The 17,456-nt window shown below is 38.9% G+C and overlaps 1 protein-coding gene across 2 annotated transcripts in view; it reads left to right on the top strand.

Moving 5' to 3' along the window:
* LOC126281337 (glycosylated lysosomal membrane protein-like) overlaps window positions 1–10,092 on the top strand; it is a 59,472-nt gene extending 49,380 nt beyond the window's left edge. The window contains exons 7-8 of one of the 2 annotated variants that reach the window (XR_007551251.1): window positions 7,833–8,351; window positions 8,739–10,092. Coding sequence is in view for 1 of the 2 variants with exons in the window: in XM_049980218.1 (XP_049836175.1) it covers window positions 7,833–8,004 (172 nt within the window). In the remaining variant the exon portion in view is untranslated. Of the gene's footprint in view, window positions 1–7,832 lie in introns of both variants that reach the window. The other variant, XM_049980218.1, reaches the window with a different exon arrangement.
* Window positions 10,093–17,456: the final 7,364 nt, after the last annotated feature.

The following is a 17,456-nucleotide window of genomic DNA, read 5'->3' as shown; positions in this document are numbered from 1 at the left end:
ACGCCCCCACAAATCACCACAATAAAATCTCCCAGAAATTGTCCACTGTTTCAGGGTAAACACTAGAAGCAACAACAAAGTACGTAGTCACTATGTGAAAATCTTAGTAGAGCGATTTTAACACACTATTAGGGAAGGAAAGAAAAATTCAGACATACCACTGGACCCCACACCAAACACAAACGTACCAACAAGAATGGTGAAAAACTAATCGACTTCTGCAGAAACTTTGGACTTAAAATAATGAGTACCCAGTTTCAAAAACCTGCACATAAATTAACCACATGGAGATCACCCAGTCTTAGACAGGGTGAATACCAAATAGACCATGTCGCAATTTCCAAAGAAAACATAAAAGAAATTCAAAACATCAGAACCCGCAAAGGTGTCTTTGAATCAGATCATCATCATCTCCAAATAAAAACAAAATTAAAACCTAACAGAATGCTAAAAAAGCCACCCAAAAGTACCAAATCAAATCCAGAATATCTGCAACTCAACAAAGAAAAAATCATAATGTAAATGAATCAGGAAAAATCAACAGACTGGAAGAAACTAACAGAAAATTCAGGAAGCCCTCAAATTAGGACAACCCCCTCGTAACAGGAAACATCGCTAGTGGAATGCAACCTGTGACAAGGCAGTCGACAACCGAATAACTGCATGGAAAATATTTAGCAGTCACAAAACTGAAGAAAACTGGGAGAACTTTCTCAAAACCCAAAAACAGACCTCAAAAATAATTAGAAAAGAAAAACGGGGATATGACAACAACAGACTCTCTGAAATCCAGCAGGATTTCATCAAAAATAATAAAAGAAATTTTTATAAGACTTTCAGAGAAAACTTACAGGCATACCAAGCACCTAGCTCGTGCTTCAAGAAACCCGATGGCTCTTTGGAAACCAATACGAAAAATAACTGCAAAATCTTAGCCCAATATTTCAGTTCCCTCCTCAACTGCGAACCACCCAAGAAAAACTTGTTTTCTCTTCTCCAGTTTTCACACACACCCATACTCACATACCCCGGATCTTGAAGAAATTATGAAGATAGTCAAGCAGCTGAAAAATAACAAAGCACCAGGAGAAGATGGGATCATTGCTGAGTTCTGGGAACTAAACTATCCTATACTTATGCAGAAATTACACCATATAATGTCAGACATGGATAACAGAGCAGATACCAGAGGACTGGAAATGCGTTCTAATTCACCCGCTACACAAAAAGGGCGACAAGACAGACATGAACAATTACAGAGGAATTTCCCTGCTCCCAGTCACTTACAAAATCGTTTCCAAAGTGCTTTTAAACAGGATAGAATCCCAAGCAGATACACTAATTGGTGTATTCAGAAAAGGACGCTCATGTGTGGAACAGATCTGGTGCTTAAAGACAATATTACAAATGAGGAAATGCAGAAACACAGTAGTTACATTCATCGACTTCAGGAAAGCATATGATTCAGTGGACTGTGGAACCCTGTTTAAAATCATGGAAGAATTTGGGATCGACTGAAAGACACGAAAAATCACAGAACAGACACTTACAGGAACAATGGCCAAAGTGAAATTCATGGGCGAAGTGTCAGAACCCTTTGAAATCAAATCTGGAGTCCGACATGGGGACGGACTAGCCCCAATCCTTTTGAATATTGTTCTAGTAAAAATAATCAGGAAATGGAAACCTCACGTAAAGGGTATACAAATTGGTATCAAGAAAGAGAACCGAATTAAAGTCAAGTGCCTTGCTTTCACTGACGATATTGCAATGATCACCAATAACATCATGTCAGCCTGGTAAAAAATGGACAGAGGAAAGGAAGAAGGAGCATTCTGAGAGGATGAGGAGGTTTTGGGAAGCAAAGAAGAAAAACATCCAAAGATGACATTATGAATTAAAGTTCAATTGCTCTCCTAAATGGGAACAATCGTTATAATAATAATAATAATAATAATAATAATAATAATAATAATAATACATATGTGTTGACATTCCACAAGATGCCTCTCCAAAACTACAGCATTTTGATTTTCCAATGATTTGTTAAATGAATAGGTTGGCGTACGAGGGGGCCATCCTGGTACCCATGGCTGTTCCCTTTAATTGTTGGTATGTCTGGCCTTCAAAAGTGAAGTTGTGGGTCAGGATGAAGCTGGCTAAGGTAACGAGGAAAGAGGTTTTAGGTAGGGTGGCAGGTGATCGGCGTGAAAGGAAGTGCTCCATCGCAGTGAGGCCCTGGACGTGCGGAATATTTGTGTATACGGAAGTGGCATCAATGGTTACAAGGATGGTTTCCGGGGGTAATAGATTGGGTAAGGATTCCAGGCATTCGAGAAAGTGGTTGGGGTCTTTGATGAAGGATGGGAGACTGCATGTAATGGGTTGAAGGTGTTGATCTACGTGGGCAGAGATACGTTCTGTGGGGGCTTGGTAACCAGCTACAATGGGGCGGCCAGTATGATTGGGTTTGTGAATTTTAGGAAGTAGGTAGAAGGTAGGGGTGCGGGGTGTCGGTAGGGTCAGGAGGTTGATGGAGTCAGGTGAAAGGTTTTGTAGGGGGCCTAAGGTTCAGAGGATTCCTTGAAGCTCCGCCTGGACATCAGGAATAGGATTACCTTGGCAAACTTTGTATGTGGTGTTGTCTGAAAGCTGACGCAGTTCCTCAGCCACATACTCCCGACGATAAAGTACCACGGTCGTGGGACCCTTGTCCGCCGGAAGAATGACGATGGATCGGTCAGCCTAAGAATGACGATGGATCGGTCAGCCTTCACATCACGGATAGCTTGGGCTTCAGCAGTGGTGATGTTGGGAGTAGGATTAAGGTTTCTTAAGGAGGATTGAGAGGCAAGGTTGGAAGTCAGAAATTCCTAGAAGGTTTGGAGAGGGTGATCTTGAGGAAGAGGTGGTGGGTCCTGCTGTGACGGAGGACGGAACTGTTCCAGGCAGGGTTCAATTTGGATAGTGTCTTGGGGAGTTGGATCATTAGGAGTAGGATTAGGATCATTTTTCTTCATGGCAAAGTGATATTTCCAGCAGAGAGTAAGAGTGTAGGACAGTAAATCTTTGACGAGGGCTGGTTGGTTGAACCTGGGAGTGGGGCTGAAGGTGAGGCCTTTGGAAACAAGAGGTTTTGGATTGGGAGAGAGGTTTGGAGGAAAGATTAACTACTGAATTAGGGTGATGTGGTTCCAGATTGTGTTGATTGGAATTTTGAGGATTTGGAGGGAGTGGAGCTGGAAGTGGGAGTTTTATTATTATTATATAGCAATCTTTGGATTAGTGATGTGACTCTTTCACTCTTGACCTGTAAGATTTGTGATGAAATCGCCCTTGAAGCATTAAACTCATTGAATTTATCATGAGCAGCAGCACTGCTAACCTCTGATATAAGTTTAAAATAAACTTTTGACACTATATATGGTGTTTTCATTTGGAAATACTCATTTCTTCAGTTTAACAACTTTGAGTGCTTCATATGTGAAATGACACTCAGTGCATGCTTCTTTTGGAGAGGATAAGTTTTAATTTTCAAAGTGGATAAGTGATTCCAGAACTATCTGTGATCGTAGTGTGTACTGAAAGTGGAAAACTACATCTTCACTTGAAAGACAACTGCATCTCTGCAACATTTCATTATATTTTGTTCTGACAACACAAGTATAAAGTGAAAGGGGTACATATTTATTGCAGTTCTTTGTCTATTATAATTTTATTCCTTTTCTACATTATAGGTTTAAAATAAGAAATATCCATATGTACGTACAGCAAATGAATGTTTCAATGTGCTATAAAATGACATATGTTTATTAATGAAGAGGAACATTTTGTACAGTTTATACAAAATACTGTAGCTTTTTAATACTTCATGAAATAAAGAATAGTATATACATTTGAAAGGAGATGGCAAACTGAACTGAGTGAGCATATAACATTGGATGCTGAAGAAAATGTCATTTACGTAGCAGCAGATTGTATACATCCTGAGAAATGTGGGAGTTGTTTCATCCAGGAAAATACAGGAAAATCTGCAAATTGGGTAGAATTCTAGAATTTTTTTTAATGTTTCAGTTCTCAGTTACTTTTCTGTAATTTTGTTAGGTAAGAACTGAGACTCCAACAAGGAATTTTGCTTCAGCACCCATAAGATCCAAATCCATCTAACCTTAGCATGCTACTGCATAATAATATTCCAGCAATAATACATAAGCAAGACAAAAACACCAAAATAAAACTTAAGTTATAAGAATATACACCATTGACAACAAAACACTGTACCCACACAAACATCTGTTTACAGCAAAACGTGTCCAATGCTTCTGGCTTGGATGAATACTACGCAATACTTCATAACAAAAACCTGCTTTCAGTGAGCATGATGTCACAACTGCTCATCTTTTTAACATGTCATGTGAAAATATTGCGACTAGTGGTTTGTGAAGTGCTACTTTAAAAGTAAATTTTCTTTACACAAGATCCAAGTGTGAGATTGTGTGATGAAGTTCTCAGATCATGGAGTGTTTGACACTCATTTAAAACTTGGAGGACTATCCACCTGGAAAAAATTTGGGCCCAGAAGACAAGCAGTTTATGCCATTAATTAAAATCTTACTGGCACATTTGTTTGGTATATATCATATAGGGTAACACTCGCAGCAAAAAAAAATCAAGGTTAGTTTTCATATTCCTTTTAATTCTTTCATCACAAATAATGCAGTAACAATAGCAAAAAGTATAGTTATCCATAAAAAAGGTGATGTGAGTTCATGAGCAATTTCACACATAATTAGCTTTGCACTATGGAATAGTCAGTGATTGATAGAATATGTATTGAGCCAGGTAAATCATGAAATGTTCCCGGGAGTGGAAAGACTTACCTTAGGGGGGGGGGGGGGGGGGGGAAGGACAGGTGCGCACACACACACACACACACACACACACACACACACACACACACACACACACACACACACACACACACACACACACACACACACGCAGACTTGCAAAAGCTTGAATTTTGTTTGTGTTTGTTCATAATTGTGCATGTCAGAAATATTGAGGTCTTGCAATGTAAGCTGTCCTGGGGATGCTGCCTACCCACGCCTTCAGGGGGGGAAATAGAGGTCCAATTTATATGTGAAATCTTAACTTCTTGTAACTATACTGTGGGTACATTAACTCGAACCATTAACTGTCCCTATTTGCATGTTTGCACTAGTTAAGTGATACTGCTGTTGATTGACTACATCATGTATTGTATGTTCTGAATATCTGCTGTCATTGGCTGGACAGAGCACACAACGTGAACTATGATTGGCTGAAAAAAGCACATCTCAATCTCAGTTTCACACCTTGAGAAGTGGCCATGCTACATTTGGATGAATTTGTATTTCTCTTTCTGTAGTACAAAAACATGTAACATAAATGTTGCTGAGTGTCAAAGATCTTTCCAAAACACTTATTTTTTCCTGGGTTTCATTTTCTAAACTGCTGGGAATCTACACTGGTGTATAAAACCTTTACCATTCAAAAGATTGAGTTTTCCCAGCTGTGAGGGAAATTACACTGTCACTTAACACAGAAAAAATGTACTTTGACATGGGAAAAGCATATTTTAGCCCAGGGAACAGTGTAGTTTTAAACGGGTAATTCGTGGAAAATCCAGGGTTTTTTTTTCCTTGTCTGCAAATATGCCCTGAAAGTGAAAACTTTATCTGTAATATTTTGGGGGAAAATGAAGTTATTGACTTTGTTTCACTTGCCTTCAATCCACTGTTTCCCTCTTCAGTGCATGAAAACATCAACACCTTCATGTTACTCTCTTTTTGACTGAATGGCTGCTAAGCAATATTGGTTTAAGTTTCTAAATTATAAACTTGACGTTTTTTGTTCAACATGTGCTTCACAGTTTCAATTTTCCGTTCTTTGCCTGCAATATGGAAACTTAATTACCATCATGCTTGTTATGTTGTCAAAAGTTTAGTCTTTATACACTTTGTTACTTCTGAGCAGAACTTGCAGATTTGTGACTTAAGTGTCACAGGCCTGGAATGCACTTCAGATACAATACACATGTTTAAACAATAATAAAGTTAAAGAACACTAATAAATTAGATAAATGATAATTCACTTACATGTATGCACTTTAAGTGTACAGTACCTTTTTTTTTTTTTCATCTTTGGAAATGACATTTTTGACTTCATTGATGAAAATGGGTCTCGGCCCAAAACTAGTCATTGAATCAAAAAGAAAATATTTGCAACTTCGACTGGTTTTGTGTTCCATTGATTAACAGAATTTGCTGCCCCACACTACTCCAGCATGCTGGAAGCATATAATTAATAAAGTAGTTGAAAGTGAGGTAGAAGTTGTAAATTCTGCTTACTTTAGTGGCCCTATTACATTTGTGTCCTGAATTTTGTTACTAAACTACTCAATTATTTAACCTCTGTCATTGATTTGTTTCTGGGAAAAATAAAAATTTCACTGATTTTTAAGTACATATTGAAGCACAGTGTGTATCAAAAAGTATCATCTGTTTTGGCACATCTATATTTTTGAAACTAATAAACATATACAAGGAATTTTGTTTTTTTTTTTTTTTTTTTTTTTTTATGAAGGGGAAGTGGAGGCACATAAATTCTTTCCTAAAAAGCCACAAGAAGTAATGACATACAGTCAAGTCTGATGACGTTGGTGGTCTGTAATGTAAGGCTGGATCATTTGGTCCAGTGCAACTGATCCATCATTCAGTAATCCTTTGATTTAAAAATTGCTGCACTTCCAGATGCCAGTGTGGCGATGCCCCATTCTTTTGGTCAGTGAAGTTGTTTGAATCAGTTTCCAACTGTGGGAAAAGAAAGTTCTCAAACATATTGAGATATGTTCTCAGCAAAGAAAAATGGACCATACACCTATTCCCATGAAACTGCACAAAATCCATTAAATTTTGATGAGTCCCTCTCATGTTGTACAACTTAGAATATGGGCTATGGAACAACCACACTCACATTGACTCTTCACCTTTACATTTAAATGGAATGTTGCCTCGTCACTAAATACTAAGCGTGATAGAAAACTGTCATTCTCCATCTTGTGAAGAACGAAATTGCAGAACTCAACATGTTTTTCACCTTAGCAAAGAGCTTCTAGTAGCTGAATTTTGTATGGTTTCACGTGTAAACGTCGACACAACACATGCCAGATGGACACTGGGGGACATGTTGAACTGTCGAGCCGCATGGCGTACGGATTTCTGCAGACTCCTTGTGAAACTATTGCAGATGGCCTCAACGTCTGTGTCAAACACTCGAGGATGGCAAAGTGATTTGCCTTTAGACAAACAACCTGTTTCTTGGAATGGTTCATGCCATCATCTAATGCTCTGTGCTGGAGGGCAACGTACACCATACACAGTACGAAACTCGTGCTAAATAGTTATTACTGACCCACACTGCCTGTCTGTTGTCCTGACACCATTTTTACTAGAACTGAAGTGAGTGCACACTGCTGCTTCCTAGCAGGAACTGTTTAAAACTCGAGACTTTGCTCTATCCACATTATGTTATTCACTCTCATATCTCAAATAACATAATAGTGATGGTTTTTTTTAAATTGGATGATTCTTTTTGTGAGTTTCCCTTTAATTGGCTGGGTTATTCATTTTAAATATTAATAGAAGGCAAGGGCATACCGTCTGCAATACAACCACTTCTAGTAAAGCTCTTTGGTGTTCAGACGAACTTTAGGGTTAAGAACAACTTTAGTTTTACAGTTTTGTGATATTAAATTGCTGTCAGTATATATGTATTTAATTTCTTTGCAGGACATTTGCCATTGGCTATGGGAAGCCACCAAATGAAGATTTCTCACTATTGGTTATTCTTGTAATCAGTATCGGCCTTGGACTTCCTGCTCTTTTGGTTGTAATCAGTGGTATTGTGATGTCCATTCGCAAGATCTCACAAAACAAGGATGATCTTTTACTGTCTAGTTGACCCTGGCTTACTTGTAAATGTAAATGCAGCCCTGTTTGATGTCAAGTGCCTGTGTATGAAATATAGACTATTTTTTTGTACTCTAAATATTTTCCAATCGTGTGTGTGTGTGTGTGTGTGTGTGTGTGTGTGTGTGTGTGTGTACAAAATATATTCTTCTGTGATAATATTGCTGTGAAGTTAGCTCTCTTGCTTAAGGAAATATTTTTCAGAAGCTGAATGATAAAACCATACTAATATCCATCATAGGTGGTAGATTCTTTATACAATATGACCTTTAGTGTACCATGTGTTACATTACATTTGTAAGACTTGCATTTTATTTAAATACACGTTCATTTTGCCATGCAGGGATTGAGGAATCGCGTGCACTGCTTAGCTGGCACATGTCCATTGCTGCTGATGTCTGTAGTGCATAGCTTTGTGTTTGCAGTAGGGGGTGGCTTGACATTCCAGTACACCATAGGATAGCTGATACTGGAAGATATTCAGGCCTGAATTTTTGCAACCACACAGTAGCTGCTACTCCTCATATCAAAAGCTGAGTCCTGTACTTCTTGTCATGCTGATTCACCTATGCAGGCAGTACTGGTGAATCACTATGAAGAGAAGTACGAAAATCGAGTTTTGATACTTACAGAAACAATTACTTCATGGTTGCTGAATCTCTTAAGAGATCAGCTAGAAAATCCTGTGCATTAAAGACTACATTTACAGCAATAGGCATGTGCCAGCTAAGCAGTGCAAGGTATCCCCCAATCCCTGAATAGATTGTACCAGTTATGCCAGCTAATAAACAGTCCGAGCAGCCCTCCAATCCCCACATTGCGAACTGAATTTTTTTTGATTTTTCTAAAGTGAATCTTCATCTAGTATGAAGAATTTGACAGCCTACGATGGACATTAAAAAGGGTTTTGCAATTCAGAAATCAGGTCGAGGCTGTTTACCCAAACATGTAGAAACATTCTCAAGCTATCATAGCTAAAGAATGTTAGTGCTGTCATGTGCAGCATGCTGTACAAAGCTTCTTTTTGAAAAACATATGATAATATTAAATACTGCTCACACAGTATCATATCAGCACCAGCTCGTGCATTTAAGCTTGTTGGAAAATGTGTAATAGATAATAGTGAAAGTTACTGCAAACAAATTTTCATGAACTTGCTGAAGATAAGTTTAATGTGAAGTTGTAATCTATTTATTATATCTAATTTATACAAAGTCGCGGATAGTGAGTTTTTAAAGTTGTGTAATATAATATTGGTGTTAAAAAATTCACATATTCATTTAATTACTGGTGCCTTCATAAAAGTTTTTGATGTGGCAGCTTAATTCATAAGTTGATGCAAAGACGGAGTTGTAATTATTGAACATACTCTGTGACTTATGTAGCCCAGAAATGTTTCTTGTATTATTCAAGAAACAGTAGTTAATTGAAGGGAATAGGGTAGAGAAAATAGTCATTTGCCATTTCTTAGAGGCAGGATAAAGAAATGTACATCTCATATTTATTTGCACGCCAAAGTCATTGTTTTCAAAATGCTCTAACTACTAGCTGTGTAAAATACTCAGAGAAATATATGTTTAATGCAGGTCAAATAAACTACATGCTTTAATTGTTGGAAATAGACTTACTTTAGAGATATCGTTGTAAGTACACTGTTGTACCCTTTTTTTGTTCATCTTGATATTTGATGTAAAGACTTGTGTTCATTCCTGTTCTTTTTGTCATCACCTACTTCTAATGATTATTTTAAAAAACATTTTGGAGGCCTTCATACTGTAAGTTTTTGTAATACATAATAGAGGTTTTGAGGGAGTAAAAATAGTGCCAGTTTCACTACTTGATATCTGTTGGAGAATAACTGCAAATTAAAACCTATATTAGGAACAAATGTAACACTCTGATGAAATGTATCATTGAATGTTTATTAGAAAGTACCTTCAAATGTAAATGATAGCACAAAACAAGATGATAATTTCAGTTATTGGCATGCTGATAGTGACATTCATAAAATGTATGAAGGTTTTGAAATTTGTGGGAATAATAAACAGGTGTCTCCAATATAAAGGTAAAACTTTTTAAATGGTCATTTCATTGGCACTATGCCGGTGTCAGAGACAGGATACCACTGATAAACCTACATTCAGTCAATCACATTGGCATCCATGTATAGTGCGTGGATCCCATCCCCTTGGAAGCTTCAAAGTATGTGCAGCAATCGAATGAGTGAAGGAGGTGCATCAGAAACACTTGTTTCCAGAATGATATTTTCACTCTGCAGCCGAGTGTGCGATGATACGAAACTTCGTGGCAGATTAAAACTGGGTGCCGGACCGAGACTCGAACTCGGGACCTTTGCCTCTTGCGGGCAAGTGCTCTACCAACTGAGGTACCCAAGTGCGACTCAGGCCCCATCCCCACAGCTTTACTTCTGCCAGTAACTCGTCTCCTACCTTCCAAACTTTACAGAAGCTCTCCTGTGAACATAGCAGAACTACCTGGGAACCTAGCACTCCTGAAAGAAGTGCTGTGTGGAGGGGGCATGAGTCGTGCTTGGGTAGCTCAGTTGGTAGAGCACTTGCCCGCGAAAGGCAAAGGTTCCGAGTCTCGGTCCGGCACACAGGTTTAATCTGCCAGGAAGTTTCAGAAACATATGTTGTTATCATTAAATTTGTGTGTCTGTTACCAATCTGTCTTTTGCTTCCTATTTTTATAGAGAAATAAATTTGTTATAATATGAGGTAGAACACAAGTTTATAACAAAATTTTATGTTTTCCAGAACTTTACAGCAGGATTACTGGTCTCAACAGTTGCACTCTGCTCAAAAAACATACCTTCTGTGTAGTCATGTAATCCAGTTCAGTTTGTAAAAGTTTGCATTATGAAATTTAGCTACTTCCCATGAGAGCTGAGTATTACTTTCAGTACACTAACTGAAACATGGTCACAGAGCCACAACCCAACCTTCACACACACAGGCTTGTCACAGATCGCTCTATTCCCATTTCTCTAAACCACTTGCAATCTACCAGGGTACCTACAGCCATTGGCGTGAAGTGCTAATACCCTCAGTCTTCATGAAGACCAACAATATTGCAGCTGCCAGAAATGAGCTGCTAGATAGATTGTTAGTAAGATGGTTGATAACGACAGCCTAACATACCTCATCACTTCACAGGCAAGTGATCTACCTCCCTGAGCCGCCTGCGAAAGGCAAAGGTCCAGAATTCGAGTCTGTCTAGCAAACAGTTTTAATCTGCCAGGAAGTTTCAAGAGAACCCTTGACTAAAATATGTGGCCTAACTCTGAACTGTGTCTTTGCAGTTTACAAATATTTTTGAAATCATTCATACATTAACAGTATGCAGAAATGTGCAATTTTGACTTGGCTTGGTAAGTAATTTACATCCAAGTATATACATTACCATATATTGAAATGTGTATCAAAAAGATTTCAGAACAGCTGGAAAAACCCAGCATGTTAAAAAATGTAATCCATTGTAGAACTCAAACATTGTGTAGTGGTCCATAAAATGTTTGAAAGCAAGGAGAAACTACATTATTTGTTTCCCAAGAAACAAAGTTCATGTATACTGTATAGCTTTAATGATGGTGGTGTCCTCACGGCTAAAACATTAGAATGTTAAAATAGTCTCTTTTGGTATATCCATGTTGGGACTCCTTAGGAGGATATCAGCAAAATTGAAACTGGTATTGCGAGATGAGGCCATGGCATGCTACAACCCTTAACCAAGCCAGTAGGTTAGAGAATGTAAGTAGGAAAATAGATTAAGCGAGACATAGAAGAAATTATGGAAGTGCAGTGGCAGGAAGAACAGGACTTCGGGTCAGACAACTACACTGTTATAAATAAATAAAAAAGCAATTAGGAGTAATGGAGAAGCCAGCGTAATGAATAAGAAAAGAGGAATGTGAGTAACTTCCATTTCACAACATAGTGATAACATTATTGTAGTCAAGGTAGGGGGACACAGAGGCAACACCAACCCACTGTAGTAAATGCTTATGCTACAACTGTGTCTGCAGGTGACAAAACTAAACTAATACATGATTAGATCAAAGAAATTATACAGATAGTTAAGGGAGATGAAAATTTGTGATAGGAGGCTGAGAAAGGATTAGGAAAATGGAGAAGGCAAAAAAAAAATATTGCCCTAAAATTGTTTCAATAGCTTGGTTTAAAACTTGTGAAAGAATAATGTATTCTTGCATAAAAATTTAATGTACAAAATATTTACAAGAGGCAGGTGCAGATTCTGACCTTTATGTATAGGTTGTGAATGGCAGATTAAAACTGATGAAACTACAGAAATAAGAAGATGGAAACTGCTTAAATTGAAAGAATCAGATGTTGAGTTTCAGTGGGAGACTGGAAAAGGGCAAAAGAGCACAATAGATGATGAATGGGTAGCTTTGAGAGGTGAAATAGTGAAGCAGCAGAGGATTTAATAAGCGAAACAAGGCCTACATCTATGTGATTACTCTGCTATTCACAATAAAGTGCCTGGCAGAGGGTTCAGTGAACCACTTTAAAGCTGTCTCTCCACCATTCCACACTCAAATGACGCGTGGTAAAAACAAGCACCTAAATGTTTCTGTAACTCGTGATTGAAATTTAATGAGAAGATCCCGTCTCAACAAAAAAACGCCTTGGTTTAATGATTGCCACTCCAATTCACATGTCAGCTCTGTGGCACTAGCCCCCCTATTTTGCGAGAATACAAAATGAGCTGCCCTTCTTTGTACTTTTCCGATGTCATCCGTCAGTCCCACCTGATGCGGATCTCACACCGCACAGCAATACTCCAGAATAGGGCATACAAGTGTGGTGTAAGCAGTCTCTTTGGTAGACCTGTTGCACCTTCAAAGTGTTCTGCCAATGAATCGCAGTCTTTGGTTTGCTCTACCCACAATATTATTTGTGTGATTGTTCCAATTTAGGTTATTTGTAATTGTAATCCCTGAGCATTTACCGTATTTACTCGAATGTAAGTTTTTGTAATCTAAAAAGCCGCCTGCGGCTTAGAATCGAGTGCAAAGCAAGTGGAAGTTCTCAAAATTGTTGGTAGGTGCCGCCACAACGAACTTCTGCCGTCGAATATATGCAGCGCTACAAAGGCATGCTTTGTAGGCACAAAGATAAATACTGGCGCCAAAACCTCCGTGTCATTAAATAAATTTAAAAAAAGAGGTGGAAGACGAGCTTTTTTTTATCCGCACCGAGTTTCGCCTACTCCATTTTCATACATTATCCAACGAAGTAAATACAAATTCCGTATTGTTCATCTTCGAATGTAGCGGAATTTCAATGTACTACGAAAATCCGACATGCAAGACTGGGATGTTTGTCAATATGGCCAACTCTACTTTATAAATTTTTTCCTACCTGTGATAAGAGATGCTTGCTAATAGGAACCTGATGAAATGTGAATCACATGCAGTATTCTCTTCACCATAAGAATAATACGAATATCAACATTTTGCCATGTATTCTTTCGTGTTTGCTGCTATCTCATTTAAATCCCGTCTGCCTAATAAACTACGAAACTAGAGTAGGACAACATCAAACGCGGAAGAATATACGTATCTTGTCATGTTTATATTCGTATTATTCTTATGTCTAATAGTGATACAGTCAGAAATGAAGCACTGCATCTGACTTAGATATTTAATTCTAAGATGACTCCAATTTCTGTGCAGAATTTGATGTACTAAAGAAGCGGCTGCAAAGATTTTCAAACGGAGAAACATTTTCGCCTAACTTATCAAAGAAAGCAGCAGTGTAAGTAACAACAAATAGCAATCTCTTGCCATTGTTTCGCTAACGAGACGATTACTCTTTTTTTGAATTGTAAGCGGCGGTAGCGTGCACAAAAGCAAGCCATGCCGCGAACAGCGACAGGCCGTAAACACGCACTATCAGAATGCGACAAACAATGCGTGACACAGTACAGTAATGCATTTTCAGCTTAGAGTGACGTAAACATCTATAACAAAGAAAACAGCACTTATCAGATCAAAGCAAAATAAGCAATCGATTCAAACCAGACGAAGCACGTGAAAAAGGCGGGGTACCCGTATAACTACGGACGGAGCGCCTGACTCATAGCAATGGCTACCTGGTAAAGCTTAATTGCTAACCTTACGACTCGAACCAAACTACTGTAGCTGTATCGTCATTCATTCGACCTAAATTGTGTCTCATATTACAATGGACCAACTTGTTTCGATTTGGAGGTGCGGCCTAAAGCTTTACTCTCCTCTTGTACTTCGAGTCTCGAATTTCCGGTGCGGCTTAAATTCGGGATTTTTTTCCCCTTTATTTCGAGTCTCATTTTTCAGGTGCGGCTTAGATTCGAGTAAGTACGGTAGTTGAATTTACAGCCTTCGGAATTGTGTGACTTATCGCATAATCGAAATTTAGCGGGTTTCTTTTATTACTCACGAAAATAACTTCACACTTTTTGCAACATACAGATATCTAAATCATTTTGCAATTTGTGTTGGTCATATGACGACTTTACAAGACAGCAAATGACAGCGTCATCTGTAAACAAATTAAGACGGCTACTCATATTGTCCTGTATGTCGTTAATATACATCAGAAACAGTAGAGGGCCCATAATTCTTCCTTGGGGAACACCGGATATTACTTCTGTTTTACTCAATGCCTTTCCGTCTGTTACATCTACATCTACACAGTTAACCTGCAATTCAGACTCAAGTGCCTGGCAGAGGATTCGTCGAACCATTTTCATACTACTTCTCTACCATTCCACTCGAATGGCGCATGGGAAAAAGGAACACTTAAATATTTCCGTTTGAGCTCTGGTTTCTTTTATTTTATTATGATGATAATTTCTCCCCTTTAGGTGGGTGTAAACAAAATATTTTCGCATTCGGAAGAGAAAGTTGGTGATTGAAATTTCGTAAATAGATCTCACCACAAAGAAAACCACCTTTGTTTCAGTGACTGCCAACCCAATTCGCGTATCATATCACTGACTCTCTCACCCCTATTGCACCATAACACGAAATGAGCTGCCCTTCTTTGCACTTTTTCAATGTCGTCTGTCACTCCTATCTGGTAAGGATCCCACACCATGCAGGAATATTCCAGCAGAGGATGGACAAGTGTAATGTAGTCTCTCTCTTTAGTGGGTTTGTTACATCTTCTAAGTGTTCTGCCTACAAAGTGCAGTCTTTGTTTTGCCCTCCCCACTATATTGTCTATGTAGTCTTTCCAATTTAATTTGCTTGTAATTGTAATTCCTAGGTATTTAGTCGAATTGACAGCCCTTAGATGTGTGCTATTTATTGTATACCCAAAATTTATCAGATTTCTTTTAGTACCCATGTGGATGGCCTCACACTTTTCTTTGCTTAGTGCCAATTGCCACTTTTCGCACTGTACAGAAATTCTCTCTAGATCATTTTGTAACTGGGATTGATCGTCTGATGATTTTACTAGACAGTAAATTACAGCGTCATCTGCAAACAATCTAAGGGGGCTGCTCAGATTGTCACCTGGATCTTTTATGTAAATCAGGAACAGCAGAGGGCCTATGACACTACCTTGCAGAATGCCAGATATCACTTCTGTTCTACTCTATGATTTACCATCTATTTACTACGAACTGTGATCTCTCTGACAGGAAATCACGAATCCAGTCACACAACTGAGGCGTTCTATAAGCACACATTTTGGTTAGGAGATGCTTGTGAGGAACGGTGTCGAAAGCCTTCTGGATATAATAAAATATGGAATGAATTTGACATCCCCTGTCGATAGCACTCATTACTTCCCGAGTATAAAGAGCTAGTTGTGTTTTACAAGAACAGTATTTTCTGAATCCGTGCTGACTATGTGTCAATAAATTGTTTTCTTCGATGCACTTCATGATGTTCGAGCATAGTATACATTCCAAAACCCCACTGAAAATCGACGTTAGTGATCTGGGCCTGTGTAAGTCTGCTGATTACTCCTACTTCCCTTTTTGGGTATTGGAGTGACCTGAGCAATTTTCCAGTCTTTAGGTACGGATCTTTTTGTGAGCAAGTGGTTGTATATAATTGCTAAATTGGAGCCATTGTATCGGCATACTCTTAGAGGAACCTGACTGGTTTACAATCAGGACCCGGAGGCCTTGGCTTTATTAAGTGATTCAAGCTGCTTTGCTACACCGAGGATATCTAGTTCTATGTTTCTCATTTTGGTAGTTGTTCTTGAGTGGAATTCAGGAAAATTTACTTCATCTTCTTTGGTGAAGGAGTATGGATGTATATGTGTGTGTGTGTGTGTGCGAGTATATACCTATCCTTTTTTCCCCCTAAGGTAAGTCTTTCCGCTCCCGGGATTGGAATGGCTCCTTACCCTCTCCCTTAAAACCCACATCCTTTCATCTTTCCTTCTCCTTCCCTCTTTCCTGACGAAGCAACCGCCGGTTGCGAAAGCTCGTAATTTTGTGTGTGTGTTTGTGTGTTATTTTATTGTGTCTGTCTACCAGTGCTTTCCCGCTTGTATATTCTTGAAACTTTGTTTTTAATATAATTGATAGTTTAGTTTGATTGCCAGGTTTAACCTCTAACCATAATATTTTACAGGGACTATCTACTTCAATTTCACTTCAAGGCAAACTACTTCTAACAGCAATAAATATTCCACCACCAACTGTATGTAATCTATCCTTTCTGAACAGTGTTAGATCATTTGAACAAATTTCAGCTTAACTTATTTCTGGCTTTAGTCAGCTTTCTATACCTTTAAATATTTGAGCTTCAGTGCTTTCTATTAGGGCTTGGAGCTTTAGTTTTTCCCAACACAGCTACAACACTGATCGTTTCTATAACTACCTTACTGTGCTTTGCCTGCTCCCTTGTAGATGGACGCCCTTTCTGTGGTTCCCTGAGACTCTCTTAACAGCTAAACTAAAAAACCAGCCAGTGACGTCCACACAGGCCCCGCCACTCGTGTCGCCGCTTCCTGTGTGTAGTGGTCTTCTGACCTTATAAGTGGAACCCAGAAACCCACCACCCGATTGTGCAAGTCAAGGTCTCTGCAGCCTGCATGGTCACAGAACCACCTGAGCCTCTGATACAGTCCCGCCACTTGGCTCTGCACCAAAGGACCACAGTCGGTTCTGTGAACGATGCTGCAGATGGTGAGCTTCACCTGAATCTCGCAAGTAAAACTGGCAGTCTTTACCATTTCCACTAGCTGCCGGAAACCAAAGAGAATCTCCTCCAATGCAAAGTGACACGTTATTGGTAACAACATGAATCACCACTTGCAGTGGGCTGCACCCTGTACTCTTCATGCCATCCAGAAGTTCCCTTTCCACATTCGGAGTGACTCCCCCTGGTATGCACATGGAGTGCACACGGTCTTTCTTCCCCTCCTTGGCAGCCATGTTCCTAAGGGGCCC

This window comes from Schistocerca gregaria, chromosome 7 (genome assembly GCF_023897955.1).
Source record: "Schistocerca gregaria isolate iqSchGreg1 chromosome 7, iqSchGreg1.2, whole genome shotgun sequence".
Classification (NCBI taxonomy): domain Eukaryota; kingdom Metazoa; phylum Arthropoda; class Insecta; order Orthoptera; family Acrididae; genus Schistocerca; species Schistocerca gregaria.
This window is presented reverse-complemented; position numbering and strand designations above follow the sequence as displayed.